Below are 27,698 nucleotides of genomic sequence, written 5' to 3' on the forward strand. Positions count from 1 at the left end.
AGTATATTACGTTTCATTACAAATTATGCAATGGGATGTTTAGTTTGGTTTAACAAATTGTACAAGGGGATGGTGGGCTTGCTTTTGGATCTGTGGAGGACCCTCTTCTTCTTGTACGTACGATTTTCTATTGTCAACACCACCTTCCCAGGTTCATTGATGTAGAATGAATTCCTCACGCTCTCTTCGATCTTCTTTTCCTTTTGAATCAAGACTCTATATGAGCCTTCATCATCTGGGATGAACTCCTCCTTGTAGGTGACTTCCCATCCTACCACCGTGATGTCCCAAACAACAGTCACTCCTGGCTGTTCAATTAAAAAAAAATAAATAAATAAAGGAAAAGATCAATACATCATTAATATTATAAGGAATCTGGTTGTGGGCAGCCTAATTAACAAGACTATCTGTTCAATTACTTACGACATCATTGTTCATGCAATCTTTAGTACTCTCTTTAGAGAACATTTTTCCTTTTTTCAGAGTGAACTCGAACAATCTCCCCTTTAATTTTATTATTAAACTAACACGGGGAGCAACTCAATGGGAATTACATGGCTAAAACACATGCAGACACCCGTACCAAGATCCGAATCCAGGACCTCCTACGAAACGAGGAAACTTTCGAGTGTGGGAGCCGCTGGGCTATAGCCCGCTTCGCCCAGAGCAACTACTCTCTTGACCGTGATGGTATTCGTACAATAAGAAGAAAGACGGGAAGAAGTTAAATGCACGAATATACAATCACACTCCATATGTGAAAGCTGGCCTAAGTGATTTAAAATTCTGATGCTGTCATGGTTAAATTTAAGCAAATGGAAAATAAGATATTAAATTTAAATTTAACTGAACATATTACCTCAACTACGGGAATTTCAATGGTTGCCATACCACCACCCTTTATGACCAACTCGGAGACTTGTTTTTCTGGTGAAAATTCATCATCATCCTCCCTTTTAAGGCCACCATATTGTACTGGTATTTCCTCTGGGGCTATAAACCTTTAGCAGTATACACCATTAGATATATGAATTTTCCACCATAAAGACACTAGATAAATCAATTAATTGCGAGTCTTACTTGAGGAGTGTTTCAAGAACTTTAGAGGGTCTGACCAATATAAACTTGCTCTTGCTTCTTGGACTGATGAGGTTAGAAAATAATGCGTAGTAAACATAATACCGAAGTGATACATTAATGAATATCTGCACCAAAGACACAGACGGGGTAGTAATCAGTTTAGAGTATATGAATGCAAGAAAATTGATGATTCTTAATTACCAAAGAAAGGATGAGACTCTGATTTTGAAGGATTGCCATGGGTTTTTTTATATTTATAAAATGCAGGACAGTGTTAAACATAGACTTCTTGTAAAAGAAGTTTGAATGCCATGAAAAGAAGAAATGCGAAGCACATGCACCTTCTCAATATATATAATCATTTAAGTTCGTAAATCTTATTATATCTATATATATATATATATATATATAGAGAGAGAGAGAGAGAGAGAGAGAGAGAGAGAGAGAGAGAGAGAGAGAGAGAGAGAGAGAGAGAGAGAGCGGTCCAGTTTCAATACAATAGCAAAAAGGCCTAATGCATCATAGTTTACAACCGGTGCAAGCAATGGTATCATGAATTCAAGATCGTTCAGGTTGGTACTTATGATTTGAGATTAAATCTTCGGATAAGACGACATTTTGGTAGCTCTGATGATTTAAAAAAGAACATATAAGCCATGCAATTAATTGCAGTCTTACATTCTTGACGACAAATTCCGGATAGTTGTCCTGGAGAACGGAGACGAGCTTCTTGGTGGCGCTGCGGAGCTCCTTCATGTCGGGGCTGCAGGAGTCCTTGAGGTCTATGACTTGAAGCAAGGATCCCGCTCCCCCGGGCTTGAAGCTGAGCTTCTGGATGCCCTTCTCCACGAACCGAACCCTCCACCGCACAAATTTCTCGCGCCTCTCCTTGCTCCCGAAGGTCCTGCGATACAAATCCTTGTCTTTGAACGCCCCGCAGATGCTGTAGCATACGGGGTGGCCCTCCCTATCCGTGCCATTCACGTCGGCCGCGTCTTCGAGCTCGGGCAGCCCCATCTCCTCCTCCAAGATGCTGTCAGCCCCGAATTCCCTTCTCCATCGTAAGGTCTTCTGGAGCATCGCAAATGCGTCGGAGACCTTGAATTCCCTTGCTCGTAGAAACTTGAGGAGGATCACGTCGGTCCCCTCGTGGCCTTGGCTTGGTAAGAGCGGAATGCCCCACAAGGATTCCTCGCGCGGATCCTCCGTCGGGTCCGCCGAGCACGCGACTCGGCTCTTGCTCTTCTCGCGGCCGGATGCTTTGACAAGCTGCTGGTTGCTGACAATGGCATCCTCGAGTCTCGCCCGGAACTCATGCAGAGCTCTCCTTTCGCAAGGCCTGAGATCTTCGGGGGGATCGACCGACCTAGGCGCCTCGGGCGTGGTCTCGCATGGGATGCCCGATGCCATGGCTTCCAGTGATAGATTGGAAGCCAAGGCCGGGTGGAGCCGGGAATGGTTGGTGGAGGAGGGGGAGGAGAGCACGGCGAGTCCCCTTCGGTTTTGTTGGTAGGGAGCCCAACGGTGGAATTCCAAACTGATCAGGCCTGGGTTAGGGGGAGGCAGGATGGTCGGCTGAGGGGTGCTTGAACCGTTCAAACACCAAGACCGTTGGTGATGAGGCTGCTGGAATTGTAGGGTGGCAGTTACCGCATATCGTCCTTGGTAATTAAAGAGTTGGGAAAGCCTAGCTGCTTTACGCGTGTGGAAGTTGCATGGGTTTAGATATGAAGCAATGTAGGATTAGGTGACTCATTCCTCAGCTTAGACTCACACCTTGGTTTCGTCTTCAGATTTTTTCTTTTTTCCTTTTTGGCGGGTTATATGGATCGGCTCTCGAATCTCGATGAGGACTTTGACGAATTTGTTCTGCTGCTGCTCGATTGGGGGTCAGGAGGTCTGTGAACTTTTGCATGCAGATAGCTGCTGCCACCATGCATGCATTTTGCTTGGTACCTCCAGGTGATCTGCAAGTGTTCCTACTTCTCATTCACTTATGTTTGTCGCAAACACACCAAAATGGTTAAATATGGGAACGCGTAACAGAAGTCATGTAAAGGACCTTCTTATGAAAATTTATCTCCTACCCGCGGGTTCGGTTGACGGTAAAACATGTTACACCACCATGCATGGCACCTGAGCTTTCGGATATCCAGCAGGCAGGCCTCTTGCATGAATCTAATGTACATCCTCCACCATCAGCAAAACACCCTGAGGAATCACAAGTCTCTCCTCCGATTTCGTGCGCCTCCACAAACAATATAATGAAAGATATGTTGCTATACCTACATTATCCTGTGATCGCGTGGCCTAATGGATAAGGCGCTCGCCTCCGGAGCGGGAGATTGTGGGTTCGAGTCCCACCGTGATCGATTGCCATTTTTTAAACCAAACCCTATTTCCAAATACCAGTTATTAACATAACAAACTAAAGATTGCCCCGTCGCCGTTCTATAAATAAGATCTTTATTTTTAACTTACCTATCTATAATTTCTTTTTCAACTTCCTTTCCATTTTTTAATACCAGTTATTACCATAACAAAGTTTAAATGGCCTGATATTGTTTTATAATAAGATCTATTTCCGAACAATTTAGCAGTACAAAAGCAAGATATCTCATTTCACAATCAGTCAGAGTATGCAGAGAAAGCAAATGGTTTTTGTCCTGCGAAACATTCATCTCTTATATACAAAATACAGAAGCTCTTCATCATTGACCGATCGGGAAATTGAATTCATTCCTTCGCCGCATCCGACTGTCACCGCTGCCTTCACTTTTCTATGCCTTCTCATCTGAACCATCACTTTTCCGCCCACCTGAACTGCTTAAATCATCATGGGTCTGCCCATGCTCCGGCGGAACAGCATGCTCGAGCTGCTCATACTTGGAAAGCTTTTCATCTGAAGCATCACTTTTCCCACCTGAAGTGCTCAAATCATCATGGGTCTGCCCATCCTCTGGCGGAACAGCATGCTCGAGCTGCTCATACTTGGAAAGGGCCTGTTGGAGCTCATCATGAACATTCAAAGCTTCGAACAACATCGACTCGTCATCACCAATGCTCTCGATGATCCTTTGTATAACAGGTTGCGATTCTTTGCACTTCGCCACCATACTCAGCATCAGATCATCCTGCATTGAGGGACCAACACAATATAAAATCTTGGTTAGCTAAGACAACAAGATGTACAGACAGATCTCTCCTAAAATTTAAGTAGTACACTAAACCACATGTTACAATGCATGCTCATCCTACATACGTCTTGTGCATGATTTTCGTTCTGGTGCTTGCATATGGATTTTCGATGTTAGATTTGGGATGGTCCAGCCAAAATTTTAAAGCAATTGGGTGATATGAGAGTTTTCAGACCAAACTTAGCTGTGGTTCTCCAATTGAGAGGACTGGAGGAGTTTAACTTTGCAAATTGGACTTAGTTCCACAAAAGTTTATCTGCAGCTCAGTAGAATACAAGTGACTAAAAATTATGGCGAGATAATATATATACCTTGGTGGCTTTTTCTTGTGTTTCAGAGTTAAATATTGAAGAAAGAATCTCAATGCTGTTCCGAGTTACCACAAGAATTTGCTTCTTTTCTTCCATGGAAAGGGCCACACTGTGATAGGCAAGTTCACCTGCCTCCCTCTTCTGGTGATCCATGTGGGCATAGGGATAATATTCGGGACCAATCAATGAATGATCATTAAAGCCTGGTTCAGAGGAGGAAAATAATGAAGCCGAATTATCATCCTGCATAGTCCCTGGTGCTCTCCTTGCCTTCAAACTCTGGACAGATGCAAACCATTAGATCAGCACAATAGAAAATGCTACAATGATTTGAATTCTATTTGTGGGAGGACCAAAAGATGACTATATATATACATGAAGAAAAGAAAATGTTGTTCAGGAACATGAATAACCTGGTAAGCCTATATTACAAAATGTTAAAATCTCAGGTGGTATAACTAGGACTGCCTACATGTCAACTTTTCATGAGATAGGTCAAAACTATGTTACTTCATTTTTACAATGCTGAAGGCAGCTTGTACAGCTTATCAGATATGGCTGGCCAGGAACGCCCGTGTCTTTGACGAGGGTAGGCCGTCACCGCGGTTTGTGATGGAGCGGGCCAGTGCTCAGGCAGCTGAGACTATACATGTAGATTCAGCCCATAGACCTTTGACAGCTCGGGACATCTGGGGCCCCCATACTGCTTCGGCAGCTTCACATAGGGTATTTTTTACCTGGGAGCCCCCACCCCCGAGTTTCCTCAAGGTCAATTTTGATGGCTCAGTCTTGGATGGAGGTAGGAGAGGAGGGGCTGGTTTCGTTATCAGGGGGCCGAGCTCTGGTGTGGTGGTGGCAGGGGGCTGTCAGATTTTTGACACCTCGGTTCCTGGGGCAGAGCTGCGGGCAGCCTGGATGGGTATGTGCTATGTGCGGCGAGTGCTTCAGGCGACTTCAGTCCTGCTAGAGGGAGATTCTGCTACTGTGATCAGCTGGGTCCGAAAGGGCTCGTGCAGCTATGGGGGAGTTCACCCTCTGATCCGTGACATTTGGGATATGGCGAGGGAGGTTACGTTCCAGGCCATGCATGTATATCGCGAGGCCAATGGGGCGGCCGACTGGGTGGCGGCATATGTTGCGAGCCACTCAGGAGGCACCCTATGGTCTGGGGAGAGTGAGTTGCCCAGAGCACTTCAGGGCTTTTTGTTTTCTGACTCTATTGGGTGTATTCGTACCCGTGTTGTATGAAATGCCCGTTTTCATCCAAAAAAAAAAAAAGAAGAAAGGATTTAAAGATCCTTGCACCTTGGAGCTGCTCTTAATCAATCTACACTTGAGGAGAACATGCAATCATGATCGAAGGTCCTCTGAAGTTATATTTTCACATAAGATTACAATCAGCAAGTAATAAAACATTGAAAAGCAGATACCCTCATGACATGAAACCGACTACTCGGGCTTCGTTGAATCCATCAAAAGCATCAAATTACACAAAAATGGATACAAAACAAGTGTCTCGCGTAGAAGGATTATGGCTCGGCAGCATAAATGATGCTGCAAAAATGCTTTAGAAAAAAGCAGTTACCAGTTGTCTACGCTAAACATAAAATAAGCAAAACAAAAATGTTTTCTGATTGGGGAAGGTTAGATTTAAGACAGATGATGAGTGTATAGATGGAGAAAAGGGAAATAAAAAAGGAAATGTTGGGTTAGAAGAGAAGGAAAAGAAACTGAGAAAAGAAGGCTACTCTCTTCCATGCCTCATGCTTTTAACAAAAGAGAGAATTATGCAGGACGCTTAGGAATATTTATAAAAAAATATATAGGATAGAGTAGAGGATGGAAAATACAAGGAAACGGGATTATGAAAATCAAACTTTAGAAAGTTTATGTAAGACACATGATGTTTAGACATGATTAAATAAACTGTTAAAAAATAAGTTGAAATAAGGAAACGAATGAATGATTGTTGAGATCATTGTTACAGAAGCCCACATCTCAGCACTGACCAAGAAAGAATATCAAGGTGGATGTATAGGATGCATACAAGAGAACGTTAAGAGAGAGAGAGAGGGGGGGAGAAAGAATATCAAGGGAAGCTTATGCATGGCACGAAACAATAAAGAATAAAGCAATAAAAAAATGTTTGCTTTGTTTGCATATGTATCATAGGCTAGAGAAGACCTTGACGAGGTCGATACTCAACTACATGGACAATGGGTAAGGCCAAATAGGCCATGGATTGTAGCACTTGAGATATGAGTATAAGAAAATTGCCATTTCAAAGGATTTTGCTTTGAATAGGAAGCAATGGTTACATAAGGTCGATATAGATGATAAAGTAATGGAATAAGCTGAGCCAATATTTCTGTTCAAACATACTCAAAAGAATGTGGAAAAGAATATGAAAGGACAACAAGCAGAGTGTAATTAACATGGTTAAGCAGATAAACTCATTGTGTGAGACTTCATATTTTTGGTGAATCCAAAGTCAAATGAGTTAATTTTTTTACTTGTTATGGATGGAAAAAGGTAGTGATGAAGAAACAAACAATGTATGTAACTAACCCTAAGACAAAATGAGGACATATTACATATACATAGGCCATCCGAACATAGTGAAATCATACTTGAATAACCATCCAAATGATCCAAGCAAACAGCATTTTTACAAAACTTGTTTTTGATAATTTGCTTGGTTAACCAATAAAACATGAATGAGAAAAAACTAGCATAACCTTTTAGACATAAGCAAAGCATGCACAAAATACCATGTAATGCATGCTAATAAAAATCTTATAATCTCCGTTCTTAGTAATTTGCTCAACTAACAAATGAGATACGTAACTAGGGGTGGCAATCGGGTCGGGTCTGGTCATAAACGGATCGGGTCACATGCGGGTCGGATCAGATGCGGGTTGGGTCAGAAAATCATAAACCCGAACCCGACCTGTTTATTAAACATGTCAGAAATTACAACCTGAACCTACCATGTTTAATAAATAGGTAACCCAACCCGACCCGTTTAACCTGTTTAATAAACAGGTAACCTGTTTGCCCAATCCGACCCGACCTGTTTAACCTGTTTGCCCAACCCGACCTATTTAACCTGTTTAGACCCGTTTAACTTGTTTAGATCTGTTTAACCGTTTAACCTGTTTAGACCTGTTTAACCTGCCCAACAAAACAGGTTAAACGGTTTAAACGGGTCAGACATCTAAAATCCGTATCCAACCCAATTAATAAACTAGTTAAACGGGTCGACCTGTTTACGACCTGAACCTGTTTAGGCCAAACCCAAACCTGTTTATAGCGGATCGAACACAGGTCGGGTCATATTTTGCCACCCCTATACGTAACATACTAAGACAGGGTGACTTCTCATTATGAACAAATACATTTTTTTTAAAAAAAAAAATGATACAGAATTAGAAAGTATTCATAAGACATCCATGAATATTGTTATGCAATAATATGAAAAATTCGTAAGATGTGGCAAATAAATAAGATCTAGAAGTACCTACCATATAAGTCTGTTTGAAAACAGGTAGATATCCAAGATCATCAGACTCACCCCATGCCTCGATCAGCTGCAAAGCTCTCTGTGTATTAGCATAATGTGTCTGTGGATTATCAATCAACCTCACCATGTCATCCAACACCTTCTCAGAAGCCACTTCAGAGAAAACCTTATCACAATTCATAGCACAAGCCTCCAACAGATCAAGACTCAGCTTTTGGCTTATAGCGTTCTTGCCAGCAATCTTCTTCTTTATTGCCCTCACAACTTCAGACCCATTGAACTCATCACTATTAAGCAACCCACAGATCCTCAAATTTAGACCCCAGTTTGGCTCCTCCAAGCTATCTGATGTTGCTTCATCAACCATTTTTGCCTCTTGTGACTGGCCTTGGAGAATCTCTTTCATCTTCCCACTAACTTTTCTACCCATTTCAGCACCTCCCATTTTCAGGCGCTCACCTCCAATCTTCAACCGCTCTCCTAAGGCTGCTAACTTAAGCCTATCCATTCTGAACAGATGAATGCAAAATATATATGCGAATCCAAGCAGACAAACTCCTAGAACCCCAGTCAAACTCCACAATCTTCGTCAGCTCTTGTTCAGCAATCTGTAGACAAAACTGTAACAATCATCAAAAATGAAGAAATCCCAACTCCACAAATTTAACACTGAATCTAGCATTCTCGTTTATGGTTCAAACTCGAAATTTAGAAAATTGGGATATCAGAAGAAACATGGTGATATTTATGTGTCCTAAAATTGGTGAATATAATGCAGAAACTGATAATCACAAGACCTTCACCATTAGTAAATTTTGGTTGGGAATCTGGAGCTGGTAAAACATCCTTAGATTCAAACCGTTGCAATGAATGAAGCCAAGCAATTCGTTATAAGATTGACGTCTAATACTATGCTTCTCGACTTGTCCTGGAAATGTTTTTTTAGAAGCAGAATTTCGGATTAGAAATAATCACATCTTTTTATGTGCAAAGCCCCTGCTTCCTTGTTTAAATATTTGACCAAAATCCCCATGACAACACAACTACCAATGAAATGGCTACCTTCCAGCTCCATCAGGCGGTCATCAATCATCTCGAGTAGGGCACTTGTCTCTGCTGATGTGGCACGACATGAAGCCTGAAACAAGACCTGGTGCCACATCAGGATTTTCGGGAGAGGGTCTTAACTGGGTAACAAGTGGGTTTTATGTGAATTGTATACTCAGGCAAGTGGGTTTGGGTCCAGTAATTGGTTAGTCAGCATCACAACAATGATAGCCAAATATGATAAATTTTCTTGAAGGATTTTCCATGATTGAGTGCTTCCCGTTTCTTCAGTTAACTATCTTTATTTGCCTATTTATGCTGTTATAGCTAATCCCGGAATTTTCACTTTCACACAGCTTTTGCCAGGAAAAACTTATCCCATTCACATGTAGCAAACAGTAGCATTGATTTAAATAAATGCAAAAACAAAAAAAAAGTTACCACAGACCACAGGAAGTAAGAAAGCTCAGATGACAAAACAAAAGAAAATGTTTCCGCAACCAATAAATTCCTGCAAATCAAGTCTTTCAGCTAGATGTCCTCAAAATGGAGCACAGGAGACAAACAAAATTGATGTCAAGCAAGTGCAAGATTCTCTTAAAAACATAAATCTCAAAATCTCTATTGACGGGATTCTCAAATCATACTAAATAATTACTAAAACCTATTATGGGTTTCAGAATAATTTTGGATTTCTGTTCAGTTCTTTTTGAGCCAACAAGTTAGGAATTAACATATCGGTCAGTTGTATTGGGGATTTTACAATCAACTCTTTTGCGTTCACTTCGAGAAAAATCAACTCAATCGAGGTCAATATTTGGTTTTAAAAAAAAAGATCCTATTCTATACGGTACCCATCCGTCCGTCCGTCGCCTTGTATCTAGGTAGCAAAGAAACCGATACGATGAAGCCCTATACGGATCAATCTTCATCCCATCTTGACCTAACAACTCTTCACCACCCAAAAGCCCCATCCGGACTACAACAAAAGAATCAATCTATAAAAGTTCACCAAACACTGGACGATTCTTCTTTCGGAACCCCTCCGAAGACCAAAATTAAATCGAAAAGTTCAAGAAATCCCGCCGAAAAATTGCATCTTCCTCATCGCAACCCCGACAGATTTACGATAAAACCAAAGAACGATTAAAATAATCGTTGTAATTCCGGGAAACAAACAAAACAAAACAAATAGAAAACCTAATCCAAATCAGGGTTGAGAAAAGAATATACCCAAAAAACCACAAAATTAGAAAACCTAATCCAAATCAGGGTCGAGAAAAGAACATACCTCGCTACTGGGTTAGAAGCACGACAAAGATCGATCGCTCCAGCCGTAAAGAACGAACAGGTGTCGAGCCGGAAAGGGGCAGTCGGATGGGAGGAAAGACATTAAATCAAAATCACAATAATAAACAAAAAAAAACTTTTTTTTATTTGTTTTGATAGTTGATAAGCCGGTCAAACGTGTCCAAGCAACCTTGGTACCACGTGTGTAGTTGCGGATGCCAGTACCTCTAGTCATTTAAGAAGAGCTTCATATAACCGTGCGATCATCTACGACGGGGTTTTGATCTTGGCCGGAGGAAGATTTTTATTATTATTGCGCCTCGACTTACGATCATCAGTTTTACACGTGCCGGTCCTTGTGCTCATCACAGGCTTTGTTCACTCGACGCCTATAATTACAATCAAACTCCGAATCTTGGCTGCCTCCTAGGAGCAAGACTAGTAGCCGTCTCACCCCCTAGGTTGGACTGGAACCTCCTGGCCTCATCATCTCCGGTGGTGCGGTGCACCTCATCCGACATGCCACTTCGATGCCTTCCCAACAATCATGCTGACTACTCCTGTCAAGATTGGAGTCATATAAAAGGGCATCACTTATATAAAATTTGTTCTGAGCGCAGACCATATCCTTCTTGAGAAGGACTCGGCTATGGTGATCGAGTGAATTTGAAGTCGGCGCAGCGCTGCTGGCGGAATGACGCAGTTCCATGACATGCGTGGACTCTTAAAATAGTATGTTTCTTTTCGACTATTCATGTTTACCGAAAGACGAATAATATTATCGATTGGATTGCCGCTTATGCAGCTTAAGTTAACAAAATTAAAAAATCCATATGTATTTGCCGTAATTGTCATGGTACGTTTAATTTCTCTTCTTACCCTGTAGAGAACTACCCTCTCAGCACTCATTTTGATGAACCAAAGGATGGGGAGCTTCTCGCTAGCCGCCGAGCCTACTAATCCTATCATCCCTTGGGTTGAAGACGCCAGCCCGCGATTGGTCGGTCCTGGAAATTCTCCTTGCTCCTCACCTCACGAAACAGTAGGTCTGCTCCAAACAAACATCTAACTTGCCGTCTAACGGCGGCTTGACGACAACAAGAATTCGGGCTGTATCTTTCGCATTTTACCAAAATAAATAAAACAAATATACTGATCTTGTTGTATACGTATGCACAGATTTGACGCCGAAAACCCAGCCTACCAGATTGTACGGAAAGTACCATATCACCCCAGTATAATACCCATACTGCGACCCAAACTTGCTTATTCCCTGTACTTTTTTTTGGTAAATAATTCAACATAACGGTACAGATTTCTTTTCTTTTGTACCATGGCTTCAAGCATTATCGTACTGATATAGTTCTCGAAATAAATATTTTAATTATCTAAAAATAGTTGTAATCCTATTTAGTTATAATTTGATATACACGCTTCTATTTCGGATTATTTGTTGTAGCAAGTGCATCTAGCTTGTTATCAAGTTGTTTTTTTTTTTTTTCCTTTTTTCTATTGTGCCAAACTTTTTTTCTCGCGTATCAATTTCTTGAACCTGTACATGGAGCAATGGGTATAAAAGCAACGAGTTATTCAGATAGTTACTTAATTGCTTGGCTGGATGGTATGAATATGTCATCTTAAGCAAATTAATAATTGTTATGTTTGATTGCAGATGCACCTACTTTTTGGACTTTGTTATTCAACATTAAGTAAAAGTTTGAACCAATCAATATATACCTTAATTAATGCTCCCCTCCAAGTGGAGGAGGTTTCTATTTCAGTCTAAGAAGGTGCTTCTTTAATTAATATCTAAATTTGGACGACTCCACGAGAACATCCCTTTTTCTAGTATTAAAATTTTTTCACTTACAACTTGTTCATGTTTTTTTTATTTGTTTTATTTTCATATCTTTTATTTTACAAAGAACCACATTTGCAAGTCTGATATTTTTTTTAATGCCCGGGTGAATGTTAAACTCCATGTTTTGGAGAATTTTTATAAGCTCAAAGCCCCTCAAAGTTTTTTTTTTTTTTTTTGGTAAAATTTAAGGTTTTTTTCACTAACTGTAATTATGGCTCTAAAAGGGGCCGGGCATGTTCCACACGATGGGCACTTGCTTGTGGAGATAATCTGAAAAATCGTTACATCGAAGGCATTTATTCCTTCTCAATGCCTGGTCAGAATGTTAGCCTCCCTTTTTATAAACAGTTAAAGTTCAAAACCATCCAAGGCTTTGGAGAAGTTTTCTACTAATTACAGAGGTGACATTCTCATAAGAAGCTGGGCCAAATTTGGCCCATTGTGCGATAAGAACGGAGAGACTCGTGGACATAATATGAAAGGGGCACAGTCCAGGAATTGTTGATGATCGATTAATTCCGGTGTTGGATGAAAGCCATTTTTCTCTAGTCTCGTTGGTTGACAAATATTAGTTAGATCATTGTAAGACTAGTAAAAAGAAATGGAAATGCATGAGGAATACAAAATTCTAAAATTATTTTGATGCTCGTATAGTGACTTAACAATGGAATTTTCTTGGCTCTTTAAAATTGCATGCTAGTCATTGATCATCTAGGGCTCGTTTGGTTTGCGGAAAGCATTTTTCCTTGTAGGAATATGATTCTTAGGAAACAAATTCCGAGGAAGCGAATGCCTAGGAAAGTACTTTTGGCATGTTTGGTTGATCATGGGAAAGTAACAAATTTTTAAAGTGTTTATGTTTGGTTGCCCATCCACTTTTCTAGGAAAGTTATGTATAATTCCTATTATGCTCCTAATAAAAATTAAGTTTTTAATGCTTCTTTAATGCTGAAGGGACTTTTTGGGAAAAAGTAAAAATAGAGTGATTCCCGCCTCATGGGAAAGATTTTCCCATGAAATATGCAAATCATATTTCTATGGGAATACAATTTTTTACTTCTCTCTCATTTGAAAACTCCAACCAAACAAGAGATATCTCATTACTTTTTCGTTGACCATACTTTTCCTCCTTCTTTTTCCGCGAACCAAACGAGCCCCTAATGTGTGGTCAGCTCACAACTCATATATACTAATTTTCATAACTAATGAAAAACTAATTAATGCACCAAAGGGGCACCATGAATAATTCATAGCATGACACACGCCAAATACCTTGAACCAGGGGCAAACATTGTGTGGGAGGAGCATCAGGGATTAAGAAGAAGCGAAGAGGAGAACTGGGAGGGATTGATCAGATTTTTGGAACTGACATGGTGGATAAGGCATTAATCTCGATTAATATTCCTAGGAAGAGTCGATAAATTAAGGCAGCTATGTATCCATTCACGCGTCTCCTCTGGTTTTGCGACGGGCATCTCTCCCGTGATGCTACCTGCCAAGAATCGATACGTGGCCTCGACTCCATGTCTTCTTGGTTCAGAACTCGGGCACGTAGCCTCCACCATTTGAATATGCGGCAGCACGAGCTCGAGCCTCAGTTTTAGAGGGCTTGCATGGGCGAAAGGTGGCGGAGAGTTCGCAGGCACCACCCTCGCATGCGTCCGAACCAAAATAACTTTTTTCCGCCTATAAAACACTAACCCACATCCAACCATCCTCTGCAATATACCAGCCATAGCCAAGGGTAGAGCCAGCTCCCAACTGAAGGCCATGGCAACCTCGGCCGCCACCTTGCTCCCATTTTCTCTATGCTTGCTGCTCCTCTGTCGTGCGTCCTTGGCCCGGTTCGGGAGGAGCCCATGGCAGAGCGTGCGACAATCTGGCGAACAAAGCGAGTGCCGCGTTGAGAAGCTAAATGCCCTCGAGCCCACCAGGGAAGTGCGGTCCGAGGCCGGCGTCACCGAGTACTACGACCAGAACAATGCGCAGTTCGAGTGCGCCGGCGTGGCTGCCTTCCGCCGTACCATCGAGCCTAGAGGCCTTCTCTTGCCCTCCTTCTCCAACGCCCCTCGCCTCGTCTATATCATCCAAGGCTTGTTTCTTCCTCCTGAATTATTCTTTGCTTTGTTGTTTCATCATATACATAACAAGCTGCAACACCAAATATCGCGCTCGCTCGCCTTCCTTCTCCAATGCCGGCCCTCGCCTCGTCTATATCTTCCAATGCTTGGTTCTTACAAGCTGATCCTATTGCGTTGCATGGTCTGTTTTGGCGCATGCATGCAGGAAGGGGTATTTATGGCACAGTGATCCCGGGCTGCCCAGAGACGTTCCAATCCTTCCAGCAATCTGAATCCGAGCAGCAAGGCCATGAAGGGCAAAGCCGGATGTCCAGAGACGAGCACCAGAGGATTCACCACTTCAAACAGGGAGACGTCATCGCCATCGCCGCTGGAGTTGCTCACTGGTGCTACAACGATGGCGATACTCCAGTGATAGCTTTCACCGTTTCGGACATCAGCAACAGTGCCAATCAGCTCGATGAAAACCATAGGGTAAGTCAGCTGGCATCAACATTTATCAATTAATTCGTCGAGTTCAAAAAGACGCGCCTCTTATCATGTTAAAGCAAGAGTGCATTAATTGAGCTTTTTACTCCGTCGGATGGAACGCATGCAGCAATTCCTACTGGCTGGGAGACAAAGGAGTAGCCAGCAGCAATCCAGGAAAGAACAAGAAGAGAGCTCAGAGGGCGACATCCTTAGCGGATTCGACACCGAGCTACTCGCGGCGGCCATCGGGGTTGATAGGGAAGTGGCGAGGAAGCTCCAGGGTGAGGATGACCGGAGGGGGGAGATTGTCCGCGTAAAGAAGGCTCTTGAGGTGCTGAGGCCCTCAAGTGAGAAGCAGGAGAGGGAGGAAAAGAGAAGGGGCACAAATGGGTTGGAGGAGGTCATGTGCTCCATGAGGAGTAGGGAGAACATCGATTCCCCGAGACATGCAGATGTCTACACTCCGCGGGGTGGAAGGATTACCACCCTCAACAGCCAGAAGCTCCCCATGCTTAGCTTCATCCAATTGAGTGCCGAGAGGGTGGTGCTCTATAAGGTAACAGATTCCCACATTGGTCTATATTGGATCGAACATCTTTTAAAGCAACCGGGTTTTTTTAAAAATTTTATTTTATTTTTAGCAAGTGTTTCTTCCCTTGTTTGTACGTAGAATGCCATGCTTGCACCACACTGGAACATCAACGCACACAGTGTGATGTATTGTACTGGAGGACGAGGCCGGGTCCAGGTTGTCGATAACAATGGGAAGACCGTTTTTGATGGCGAGCTCCGCCAGGGCCAGCTCTTGGTCATTCCACAGAACTTTGCCGTCATTAAACAGGCAGGGAACGAGGGCTTCGAGTTTACCTCGATCAAGACCATCGACAACGCGATGGTGAGCACGATCGTGGGGAAGGCTTCGGCTCTCCGAGGCATGCCGGAGGAGGTGCTGATGAACTCTTACCGCATCAACAGGAATGAAGCCAGGAGGGTCAAGTTCAGCAGGGGAGATGAGATGGCCATCTTTTCAGCTCCTAGGTCTGAGGGAGGAGCTGATGCTTGATGTAGCAACTAGCGTTGCCACCGGGGAGGTATGGCGGGTTTTGTTACCATACGTAGACGAGGTTACGTAAATAAAGCCCGGTGTGCAAGGAGGTGAGATGTCAGTTTTATGTATGGCAACTTCTGTCTCTGAAGCAGGAAATAACATCAGATGTTAAATCTCCTGTTTGTTGCTGGAGCATTTGTCTGCTTAACTACATGGATCTTTTGGTGTTTCAGTGGTGAGACAGATGGTTTAGTGGAATTAGAAAATATTATAACCCATAAAATAAAATAGTAAGATTAAATAATAGAAAATAAAGCGAGAGATTCATTCCAACCTGCAACGGCCCCAAATTTAAGAGAAAATAATCAATGGAAAATATAAAATAAAGATTTTCTGGAGAACATGAAGCAGATCTCGATGCTGAGAACATAGTGGTACCTTTTTCGGATGTAGATCTAATCAAATAAAAAAACAGAAAAAAATAAAAAATTATATAGGAGAGAAAATTTTCAAATAAAAAAATACGAATGAGAATCTAATAAAAAAAAGAAAATAATATAGGAGAGAAAATTTTTAAATAAAAAAATTAAATTGAATAGGAAAATTTGGCTCTCTCATTGCCGACACCGCAAACACAATGTCTGACACTTCCTGAGAGGATGCCTCGTACCTCCACTGGAATAGCTCCAAAGCCAGCTAGCTCTTCCATTTCATAAATAATCAAATAAAATTTTTATATCCTTTTTTGATGAAAATAGAATTTTTACATTATTTATGCTTCATCTACATGCTTTGACTCATCAATCACAGGATTTCTCAATATGATCTTTACGATTAGATCAATTATATTATTTTTTAATTTTTTCTTGAATAACTTTAAAATCAATTGGTTCTTGAATCAAAATCTTTTCTGAATTTGCCATAATATCTATCTGATTAGGTTCCTCTTATTCTAGATTTTTTTAGATGTAATTAATCCTTCATCAGATCAACCTTACCATATTTAGGAATTTCTTCTAAACTCAATATAATCTTTAATTGATCAAGCTTCTCGTATTTCAAATTTTCATCTTTAAATAAGTTTTGCATTCTATTTTAATCTTTCAGGAAGTCTTGAACCAAAATGAATTCTTCAGGTAAATTTTATTTAAAAATATTTTGATGTCTCACATTTCTAGATCTTAGTGGACATCCATAAGAATGCTTCAAGCTTTCTCACCTTTTTTTTTATTCTAGATATAAGAATTCCCTTTAATCATCATAGCTCGGAGAATTTACATCACCTTTTTAAAAATTTAAAACTTACTCTTTCTTACAACCTTATTATTAAGAGTATTTGTTAGCATTATCTCCGACTTTTTTTAAAAGATCCCATAAATTTTATCCTATCAACTATAATTTGACTATATACTTTCAAATTGGATAATTGGTGTTTCTCAACTTATAGAGTAGACAAGAGGTAGTAAAAATGGTCATGTTGATGTTAGTGAAGTCAACCTTCATGATCTAAATTTCAAATCATATTAATGACCATACATTTGCACATATGTACTATAAACTTAGGAACCATACTAAATAATAACTTTAAAACTATCAACAAACAAATCATTGCTCTAAAAGCTGTAATTAGAACAGTGATCTTAGGCTGAAATTTGAGGATAAAAATACCTTTCAATTCAGCAAAAAAAATTGATATATCAATATATCGTTAATATATTATATCAATTTTATGTATATTATATTGATAATATATATTATATTTATGATATATATTATATTATAATATATTATTAATCATATTGTTGTCAGATTATTAATTTATTATTTAATGATAATTATAAATTATAGTGGAAATATATTGTTATCCTTTATATTTATATAATTAAATTATATAAGTAATATGTTACTTCCATTTGCCTTATTTTTAAATCAAAACAAATATCAATATTAAAAATAATATATTATAAGTCTAATTAAAAATACTAATTCTATAATAACAATTATTATATATATCTTTATAGTATTAATAATTTCTAGGACCAATAAATATATTTTATTGGATATATTAATAATTAATATATTAATAAATATATTAATATTTTATTATAATATATTTATATGATAAATAAATATATTTTATGGACTATATCATGGGTATTTTTGGTATTATATGATCAGTGATCTTGAATTTTTATGGAATACCAAACAATTTACTCATGATTTTTTTGGAATCTTTAGTCATTGAAAAATAGCATGCCAAACATGATAATCTTAGATCATCAAAAATTAGATTATCTCAAGATTTAAGATCACCTACTTAGGGTACCGAACACTTAGTAAATTTTTACAACGTGCGATGTTGCATACAAGTGCGATGATTGTCCATATCGCAAAGTCTGACGTGCTGTACAACAGAAGGCAAAGATGAAAAGACTAGGGAACAACAAGGGAAGCTTCTTTCACGTTCGTCTACAACTACTGGAGCCTTTTCGCGTTTGCCTTCTGGATGGGTTGAGATGTGGCTTTTAAGCTCCTTAAATCCTTTCTTCTTGGCTTGAACCGCTAGAAAGCCAATGCTAGCTCAGTGAAGGCTGGTTGTGGAGCTGGGTGAGTACCGGATAACACATTTATTTCGGAAGACGAATATGGCAGCAGACTGGGTCGCCTCATATGTTGTTCGGCATTTTAGAGAGTTTCTATGGATGTCCACAGTAGAGCTTCCGCCCTCATTGTACTTTTTATTTTTTTCTGATCTGGTAGGATGTACTCACATTAGAACTATATGAATTGCCGTTTTCAAAAAAAAAAAAAAAAAAAAAGAGAAAGAAAAGAAAGAAAAGAAGGAGAGGAGGGGTCATCATGATCTGCCAGAAGCTTATGGCTGTTCTATCCATTAAAATTGTTGCTATCACTGTTTCTGCACGAATAAAAAAAGAAGTGTTGCTATCAGTGAAAGATAATGAAGCATTCTAATAAGGTTATTATTCTGCTAGCGTCGGTTGTGAATGGAATCAAAATGGAGCAGGCATAGAGCTACTTGATTACTTCCACGGTACGTTCGGGTTTCCGCAAAGCACATGAGAAGGTTCTACTACGATGTTAGGAAGGAATTGATGGATTGTCGAAGACCAGCTACCATTTTTATATCATCCATCCAAGGGAAAATCATTCTTGAATATTGCTCAAGCTAGGTCTCTGGACCGAGCATACCTGCTACTCTGCTAGCAAAACAAAATATCCTCGAGAAATGATGGAGGAGCTCGCCTCCCCCTTTTCCCCTTCTCCTCGAGGCCATTGCATAGACTATTGTTTTTTTTATCATTATTATTTCAAGCCATCCCTTTGCCCCACTCAGCTGCCGTTCTCGGTTGTGGCCCAGCCTTTCCTCGAGCAACCCTGGCTCGCATGACGCCCATCTCACCCATACGCCAAGCTGGGGCAGAAGGCCGAGAGGCACTCCTATCAAGCTCGAGGTGGCATCAAGATTGAACTATATTGTCTGCCTTCACAGGCAAGAACATGGGTTCCCTTGCCGCCTTATTTGTACCGAAATGGGAGCGCAGCTCGATTGATTCCGAGGTCAGCTGAAGACGAGCTGAGCATGTCGGTTGGTGTGTCGGGTGCTAATCTCCTCTGCTGGTGGCCTGTAAGAAGTGGAGAGTCTTCGGCAAGAAATTCTCTGATGCCTAAATCAGAATAAAGAGGCAACAATATGGAAAAGAGAGATTTCAAAAGAGTGTGACTTTGTGAGTAATAAATATTGCATGTGTCGTACCTAAGATCTCCTGAGCAGCTGAGCTATCAGCTATCCTTTTATATAAGAGAGCTTATTTTGTTATTATCTGACCTGACGTAGCGTGCAATGATGGCCAGGTAACAGCCAGTAATACTACTGCGGTATGGAAGCTTGTCCATGTGGGTAGTCGGCGATACTGGTGGGGCGCATGCCGTGGTGCTGCCATGACTGCGGATTGCTGGAGCTGTTGGTTGTTAGAATTGTTAGTTCTTGTCCATATGCATTGATCGTTCTTCTCTACTGATGGCTCCTGCTCGCTTGAGACTAAAGTCGCTCATCTTGGTTGGTTAGATGCTCGAAGCTAGTGCCGAAGCCGTTATTTTCAGTTCATGTCTGAGATCAATATGGTAGATCTAGCATAAGGTCGAAGTGTCCAATATTTCTTTCATAAAATTCCACCTATGTCTTACAGGGCAGTGATCTCTTTCCATAAAGAATAAAAAAGGGGGAGGGGGGGCAGTGATCTCTTCATTCCGACCTCGATTCAGTTGCGGTAGAATATGATGTTAGGCACTCCAGTCTCGTTTCCTTACCCTTTTTTTCACTTTTATTTGAATATTAGTAATACCATAAGCATCAGACAGGGCAAAGGTAGACATAAAAGAAGGATACATTTTTTTTGGTCCAAATTGGCATCTACCCTGCATCTGCAGCTATGCATTAGCTAAGTAATCGACCACACAATATATATGCCTCTTGCTTACCATGCACCGCTTTAAAATTTCGGAAATCCTTCCCGCTAGCAACTATGGCCAAAATACATTCTTCAGCCCCGGGCGAGGCTACACACAAGACTTAGAGCGGCTCATGCAGCATGACAAAAGTGCTCGAGGAATTTGACCATCCAATTTGAGGTATCAGCCTCGCTGCCGCTGCCTGGGCCTTTGAGCCTGTCCATATACCTTTAACCCAGAGTGGGTGACAAGGGCTGTACTCTTCTTGAATAAAGAAATAGCGAGAAGTTAATAATTATAAAGGATTACATGGTCATTGGTAGACTCGTAGAGATGAATGTAAACCCCCAGCATGTCCCTCCGAGAGTTCTGAGCTTGAAGAGTCGAGAAACTCATGGCTGCTCCAGTAGTCATGCTAGGGTTGCGTGGTAAACTACCATGAGAATTTGGTATGGAAACTACATAGTTTTGGCACAAATTTTGAAGCCCCTGTAGAGAGCACAGGATTGAGATTTGGGTAGTGAAGTTTGGCATTCTATGCTTGTTTGTGCACATATATTTGTACCTGGTGCCAACAAAGGAATAACAAGCCAAGTCTTTTACCTTCAATAAGCAATCTTAACATGTACTAGCAAAAAAGATGAGAAACATGATAAACACGTCAAAATGGTAGAAGCAAGCTTTTATCGTGCATGATGATAACCCAGAAAATAAACCACACAAAAATGTTGAGAATATAGTTCTAAACTTTTCCTGGCACAAAAAGATGATTTTTAAATCGGAATCCTGTGACATGCTGCATCCTGTTGTCAGTCGAGATAGTCTGACTTCAAAATGAATAAAGCAGCTCAGTTAAGTACCAATTGATGAATAGAAGCGATAAAAAGTTAGAAGAGTCGAGAAAAGCCTGCTGATGGAGAACCAACCGATCAAGTCACCGCAAGATCTGCGAGAGCATATACAGTAACAGATGCTTGAAGATCACGGTCCACTTTGAAATGAGCATGGAAAAACCTCCTCACCTGTCAACCATGACAAAGAGGAAAGAAAAGAAAGGAATAATAAGATATCAAGGCAGAAGAAGACCGACTCGACAACATGTCAAGCAACTTTAGCTTATCCTCGTAGCTACAACGTTTTTTCCCTTCACTTCTGGTTGCCATTACTGTATTTAATCGACCAGATTTATCAATTAATCCATGAAGGCACAAAAGTTACAAACCCTACTACCTAATCATTCTACCTCCAAGGAAATATCTGCCTGTAAGCGGATGTGTCACCCAAGCAAATGGCCCTTAACGTTCCTGATGTGGACGACTTACGGGCTAGTTGGGCCAGGTTCCAACAATGTTCAACTTGGGGTTTGTCATTATATCCTTGTCCCTTTTTCACTTATTGTCACTCAAATAAGGCAGCTAACAGATCATCTGATTTCATGGTAATCAGCCACTATATAAACAAAAGAGAGTAAAAAAAATGTAATTTTGGGAAAACAATTGAAATGGTAGTTAAATACGGGAAAAAATCCCAACAGCACAACCAGTAATCATCATAAAATAGTTTTTCAAAGGCAACAGGTTAACAGAATATGGCAAATTATAAGCAATCAAATTGTTGAAACCACCAAATGTTATGGAACAACAATCAGCAATACAAGCAAATAATGCACAAAAATAGCAATACCAAGTAGGCTGACCATCATTGATTGTTGATCCAGACTGCTCAAAAGTAAAGTGCCTTAGGTTAACAGTTATTTGCGGGGAAAAAAATAAGAGGACGAAATCTTTATTGTAAGACTTTAAAAAATTGCCAACAAGGGTATTTCAGATTTGTCTGGATATCGCAACTCTGAGGAACATATTTAAAATTTCTCCTCAAGATTGGTTAGCATACTAATTTAAGAAATCATACATTCACATAATCTTCGTCATAGAAGTCCAGGGAGAAACAAAAATTAGCAAATGTGAAGAACATTTGAAACCTTATGAAGCAAATAATTCAAGAAGAAACATGCTACAAAATAGTCATCAGAAGGTTCCAGCCTACCCTGTGATGCAACTGATTAATTAACAGTCCAGCACTGGATTAAGCTTTAGTACAACTATTGGTAATTGACCATCCTTATTAAAATCCATAAATTGCAATATAATGGAGGTCTGTAATTGATTATTAAATAGCAGCATAGTCTGTTCCAGTCAACTGACAAGCGCTGGCAGCAAAAGCAATTAACTCATTTAGTGAAAAAAATTAAGTACAAATGTATGCTCCATGCGGTAACTTTACCTCTCTAAAGGAATGTGATATCAGAAACTCCCTTAAAGATCCTTCTTCAGAACTGAACAATACTATGTGACTGGGTGAAGATGAATTCCCAAACATGTCAGTCGCAAAGCCAGCAGGATCCATCAGAAAACGATCCGACTCATCTGGGATCTCTTTACCGTCACTGCAGACAACGAAAATTTTAAGCCAGTGATAAACTTTCATACTCAATACGCAAGCATTTCCGACCAAAATTAAGGTTGAGAAATTGCTCAAAAGAATAACCTTGGAGTGCAATCCAGAAAGCGCATTGGCAGATTATGATGTAAGGTAGAGTAATAAGGTGTGGAATGGCACGGCATAAGGAATAGAATGCTCTTCACCTTTCCATCATGGGCCTCTTTAGATAGATAGAACATAACATCTTCACTTCCTCTCTGGCTGGCAAATTTGCAATGTAAGAATAAACAAACAAACATTGAAACCCCAACCCAACCCAACTGACCCAACAACAGCAACAAAACGAAACAACATACTGCATTCAAGACATCAATAAGAACTTCTATGATACGATGAAAGAGAATCTGTTTGTACTGAACTTTAGAGAATGGGAAACCAGGAAAAAGAAAAGTAAACAAAGATATCACGCGTCAACAAGTACTGTGTTACCTGATGAACTATGCTCATATATAATGCCATTGGAACATTGCTCATTATGAGGAAGAGAACAGCCAGACGCACTCTTAACGGCAATCTATTGCAATATTTGTTTCTTCTTTTTGGATCTGGAAAATCTGGTTTTGACATCACTGCTAATGAATAGCCAGCAAACATCAAAGCTATAGGAAGTACTGGCAGGACAAACCTGTAATGCACAACCTGTTTATTAATTGAGGAATGAGAAAGTAAAACAAGGTTAAGAATGTTGTAACAAATTAACATGAACAATAAATTATGAAACTAACAGTACCTGAATTCTTTGTGACCAAGCATACTATAAACCCCTAAAACCCAAGCAATTAGACCTGAAAGCCTCCATTTCTTTGATTTAAAGATGCCATATATTGAAAAAGGTAAGAAAGTCAAAAGCATAGCTGAAAATCCCTGAGTAAAGTACCAATGCCATTTGTGAGTTCCATAGTAGTCCCCTCCAGAAGAAAGGAAATTAAACTTAAGAAAATTTAGAGGCACAAATATCCATGACCCGTACATCCACCGATCAAACAAACATGTAACCGCAACCACTAGAACCCTGTTAACATCAAAAACTTAGTAGAAGAGAATAATAAATTATAATAAAGAAAAAAGTAGCATATGTAAAAACTGACACACAGGGGACTGTCAGCTGTCATCCAGTTATTTAAAGTCAATCATCCGTATGCAAACACCCTCTAAATGTTTGCTTATAAACTCATAGCTTTACTTCTACTGGTTTCCACTTTATAAAAACATTACTTAGCATACATGTTATCTTAGGTCCATCAACTCCTCTTTCCAACCAATCCATACTTATTTTCCCCCTCTTGCCTAATTTCTCTCAGTCATCACCAATCAAGGTCATCACATCTCAATAAGTTCACCATCACTTCAAAATTGAAGTGGTGACATTAACTGCTTGTGATGCTCAAATTCTATTTTTTACCATTTTTGGCATTTTATACATATTATATTATTTTTACGTACCTGCATCATATTTACCGCGACATTCTAACTATTTAACTTTTTACCAGAATTACATTGTGGTAGAATACTTTCCCCTTCATATTACCTCCATGCAAGATTCAACCATCCCACTAATGTTCTACTCAGCATGACATCGTTTACATATATTTTTCTGTGCAATAGCTCCAAGATAGCAAATATAGTCACCTTCTTCATATCTTGACAATAGGTTGTGATCAAGACCTTAAATTCAATTAAATTTCCACAAATTTAAGGCTAAAAACCATTTTGGATGATTAGAACCATTGTTCTCTACTATTATCTTCAGAATTCCAGCACAATATTACACATGTTATATTCATCATGAAGCTTAACTGTCAATACGTTATTAATCTATAACTAGTCAAGATCTAAATTTGTGACAGAAACAAATGGTTTGCAAAAAATTTAAAATGGTTGCCCTCGAGAGTAGAGCCTCCAAGCAGTTTGTGCTCACTCCTTAGTTTGTCAAACCAAAATGAGTTCATGGTCTACATAATCATGCACAGCTCAGTACCATTATTTAGTATCTACCCTGCTAACATTATCTAATATTAATCCAGCTCGTCCTATTTTCTACATCTTCTAATACATTTTACAAGTTGTTGAACCAATCAGACTTTGAGGGTAAACTTAAAAGCATTATACTTTGGTAATTACTACTTTTAATGGCATTATATTGCTTGGAGAGTGGGTCCTATTCCTAAGACTACTTAATAGCAATTGATCAATAAAAGATGCAGCCAACACCAACCTGGATCCTTGACACAAAAGAATAGAGGATTGGCATAAGATTGACGCATGAATCCTATCACATTAGTGATGGCAAGAGAGAGACAAGAAATTTTTTTAATAAACATAAACAATATGCAGTGGAGATACTCTCTTTAGGCGTTGTTTTCCAGAGATGAACATGGTGGTCGAGGCAAACATTAAAAGACAACCACATGTTCTGTGCTTAGAATGCTGTGCACAGCATGCATCTTATGTGACTTGGGCTCTACATTCCATCTCCCATTTTACTAATTTGTAAGTGTCTCCCTAACCTTCTATTGAAAATTGTATTATGGATCTACCATAAAAACAGTATTGAACCATAAACTTAGTTAACGGGCACGGGTTTACATCCCTTTTAATTTTGTTTCCTTTTTCATTCTATTTTTGGTGAAGCAGGAAGTGAACTTGAATTATGTAACTCCATAGAGCAACTGATCCTTTAAAAAAACTGAGCTACTCGACAAAGTACAAGCACAGTTTCAATTTGAGTTGAATAGTGCTGCATTTTCATACCAAGTTTCTTTGTGTTATAGCATAGTGAAGGAATACACTTTTAAGTAGAAAATTCTTCAAGTTTTGAAGAAACTAATATGATAAGTAATGTAAACATACACTAACAGAAAATAATTACCTACCCCATCGGGATTACCTCAAGAAAGAGGAACCCCAATCTTGACTGCAGTCCAACTAGATCCAGCATCCCTACATAGAACCATGTAATAGCACTTGTTGGCCGAATGGCACAAGCTAATGCTGCTATAAACAATGCCAATTTCCTTGATGCAGTAGAAACATCCTCCAAAGAACAGCTGGCAGAGAGCCAATAGTACAGTCCCATTATGGTCAGCACTGTTTCCAAGCTATTTGATAATGTTCGCGTAATACAGAAGAACATGAACCAGTTCCCTAATTGACAAAAGAACTGCGCAACGGAATTAAGGATACAATCCTTACCAAATAAGATAAGCACAGCATCTACTGCAGTATCTAATGTCATGGGAGAGAAAAAGGAATGCATTAGTTGGATTTGTAGAGAATAATCAGAAAAGGATACGGCCCATCTTGCCACATGCTCATCGAATAAGAGCTTCGAGAGTTTGTACATGTATAAATCGCCAAACGAGGAAAATAAGGACTGCAGAAGCCGCGGGGCCTTGACCTAAAGAAAAAGTCGAGCAGATGTTAGAAAATAACAGCACGTCAAAGAGTTCGAAGAGAATTAATTATCTGCGAATTAGCAGAAAAGAGGAAAAATTATCTCCGCCTGTTTCAAGAATAAAAGGATAGTGCTCGTGCTACCCGCTGCAAGAGAGAAGGCAAGAATTTTTAAAATGAGCTGCCCGAGACAAACAAGGCCTGAGAATCTAACCCCTTTCTTGAATCCAAGAAACCCTCTCTCTAACCCCATCTGTCAAAGAAAGCGGCCTGTTTTAGGAGAGGAGAAGAAAGAATAGAGGCAGAGAGTAGTTACCATGAACCATGGGGTGTCCAAGCGAAGGAAAGCCATGATCTTGTAGAGCAGAGCGAATACCAGAGGATGGAGATAGCTGCGGATCCCCCTCTTCCACTCCCATGTCAGATGCCCATACCTAATATCAGTATACGAATCAAATCATATCGAATTGAATCGAAGTGAAGAGCTGTGCTTGGGAGGGAGGGAGATACCCGAAGACGATGCGGTGGGCGACCTCGAGGGACTGCCAGTGCTCGTCCGGGTTGAAGTAGGTCTGGACCAGCAGCGAATTGGTGGCTCGGAAGGCAAGCGACAACCCCCATACCCTCCTCTCCGACGAGAAGAAAGCGGAGGCGATCCCTCTCGAAGACCACGACGACGACATCTTTCCCTTTCTGTCCCCTTCTTCTCCTCGGCCGAGTTTGGGGTTTGGGGTCCGATCCGTCGTTCTCGACGGAGGTAAGTCCGGTCGTCGCCGATGGCTCATTGTTTGGTGAATGGCTGCGAGATTCGGTCTTCCCGGCTTAAAGAAGATGCCAGCGAGCCTTTGTTACAGACTTCCAGGTCCTGTGGCATTGCCATTATAGGCTCGCTGGAGGGCCGATTGGTATTCTATTCCGTTTCAGAGAGAATATGTAAAAATTTTTGGATTTATTTTGCATAAATATATATATATATATATATATATATATATATATATATATTACATACTGCTAGATCAAAAGAAAGTAAAGAGTACAACGGAGAGGTATATTTTTTACGGATGTCCAAATAATCTTTCCAGAATGTCGAGCAACGAAGGAAGCGACCCAGTTAGCTGCGTTGTTCGTCTTCCAAAACATATGTTAGTACCTGAAAATAGCTTATCTTCTGTGCCAGTCTACGAATCTCATGAATCAGAGTGTAACCAACCCATAACAATCCACTCTACGAATCCACTCAATCACCATAGAGGAGTCACCTTGGAGGCATATATGCTCAGCACCCAGTACTCTTCTTGCATAGGATAAATATCAGGTTTAGTACGAGTATCCTCTCCAAATTTATATTTGCATGTATATCCTTATAAAACACTTATTTTGCGATTATATTCTTTTTTTTATCCTTAATTTTTGTATATATATCC

At 40.1% G+C, this 27,698-nt stretch overlaps 4 protein-coding genes and 1 non-coding gene across 9 annotated transcripts; 2 read left to right on the forward strand and 3 right to left on the reverse strand.

The window, feature by feature from the left end:
• Positions 1-23: 23 nt before the first annotated feature.
• Positions 24-11,157, reverse strand: LOC103718273 (patellin-6-like). Its single transcript, XM_008807015.5, has 6 exons — positions 11,071-11,157; positions 8,668-8,719; positions 1,759-2,741; positions 1,081-1,205; positions 860-1,001; positions 24-308 (listed from the first exon to the last, which is right to left on the reverse strand). Exons 1-6 carry the CDS (start codon positions 11,155-11,157, stop codon positions 24-26), a joined length of 1,674 nt encoding a protein of 557 aa, XP_008805237.2.
• On the forward strand, positions 3,380-3,452 carry TRNAR-CCG (transfer RNA arginine (anticodon CCG)). The gene has a single exon. It is a non-coding gene; the product is annotated as a tRNA-Arg (tRNA).
• LOC103718270 (ENTH/VHS/GAT family protein) lies at positions 3,673-10,671 on the reverse strand. 3 transcript variants are annotated; one of them, XM_088712434.2, is made up of 5 exons: positions 9,174-9,244; positions 8,915-9,039; positions 8,113-8,731; positions 4,589-4,867; positions 3,673-4,214 (listed from the first exon to the last, which is right to left on the reverse strand). In XM_088712434.2, the coding sequence occupies exons 3-5, from the start codon at positions 8,617-8,619 to the stop codon at positions 3,861-3,863; spliced, it is 1,140 nt and encodes a 379-aa protein (XP_088568560.2). In that variant the 5' UTR covers positions 8,620-8,731; positions 8,915-9,039; positions 9,174-9,244; the 3' UTR covers positions 3,673-3,860. The 3 variants fall into 3 exon arrangements, with proteins under 3 accessions (XP_088568560.2, XP_008805226.3, XP_008805228.3); XM_008807004.6 differs by lacking the exons at positions 8,915-9,039; positions 9,174-9,244 and adding an exon at positions 10,450-10,671 and having other exon boundaries at positions 8,113-8,719; XM_008807006.6 differs by lacking the exons at positions 8,915-9,039; positions 9,174-9,244 and adding an exon at positions 10,450-10,671.
• Positions 11,158-14,022: 2,865 nt separating the features above from the next.
• LOC103718271 (cocosin 1-like) lies at positions 14,023-16,117 on the forward strand. Its single transcript, XM_088712435.2, has 4 exons — positions 14,023-14,405; positions 14,600-14,864; positions 14,989-15,417; positions 15,532-16,117. The coding sequence occupies exons 1-4, from the start codon at positions 14,080-14,082 to the stop codon at positions 15,922-15,924; spliced, it is 1,413 nt and encodes a 470-aa protein (XP_088568561.2). The 5' UTR covers positions 14,023-14,079; the 3' UTR covers positions 15,925-16,117.
• Positions 16,118-20,958: 4,841 nt separating this feature from the next.
• On the reverse strand, positions 20,959-27,195 carry LOC103718269 (mannosyltransferase APTG1). Of its 3 annotated transcripts, none has more exons than XM_008807001.5 (9): positions 26,785-27,195; positions 26,591-26,708; positions 26,174-26,278; positions 25,755-26,041; positions 23,612-23,893; positions 23,311-23,506; positions 22,927-23,078; positions 22,663-22,825; positions 20,959-21,401 (listed from the first exon to the last, which is right to left on the reverse strand). In XM_008807001.5, exons 1-9 carry the CDS (start codon positions 27,057-27,059, stop codon positions 21,309-21,311), a joined length of 1,671 nt encoding a protein of 556 aa, XP_008805223.3. In that variant the 5' UTR covers positions 27,060-27,195; the 3' UTR covers positions 20,959-21,308. The 3 variants fall into 3 exon arrangements, with proteins under 3 accessions (XP_008805223.3, XP_038970951.2, XP_088568375.2); XM_039115023.3 differs by having other exon boundaries at positions 23,612-23,745; positions 25,769-26,041; positions 26,785-27,186; XM_088712249.2 differs by lacking the exon at positions 20,959-21,401 and adding an exon at positions 21,627-21,828 and having other exon boundaries at positions 26,785-27,186.
• Positions 27,196-27,698: the final 503 nt, after the last annotated feature.

Source organism: Phoenix dactylifera, chromosome 16 (genome assembly GCF_051530095.1).
Source record: "Phoenix dactylifera cultivar Ajwa chromosome 16, Ajwa_hap1_PhDact_Kaust_v1.1, whole genome shotgun sequence".
Lineage (NCBI taxonomy): Eukaryota > Viridiplantae > Streptophyta > Magnoliopsida > Arecales > Arecaceae > Phoenix > Phoenix dactylifera.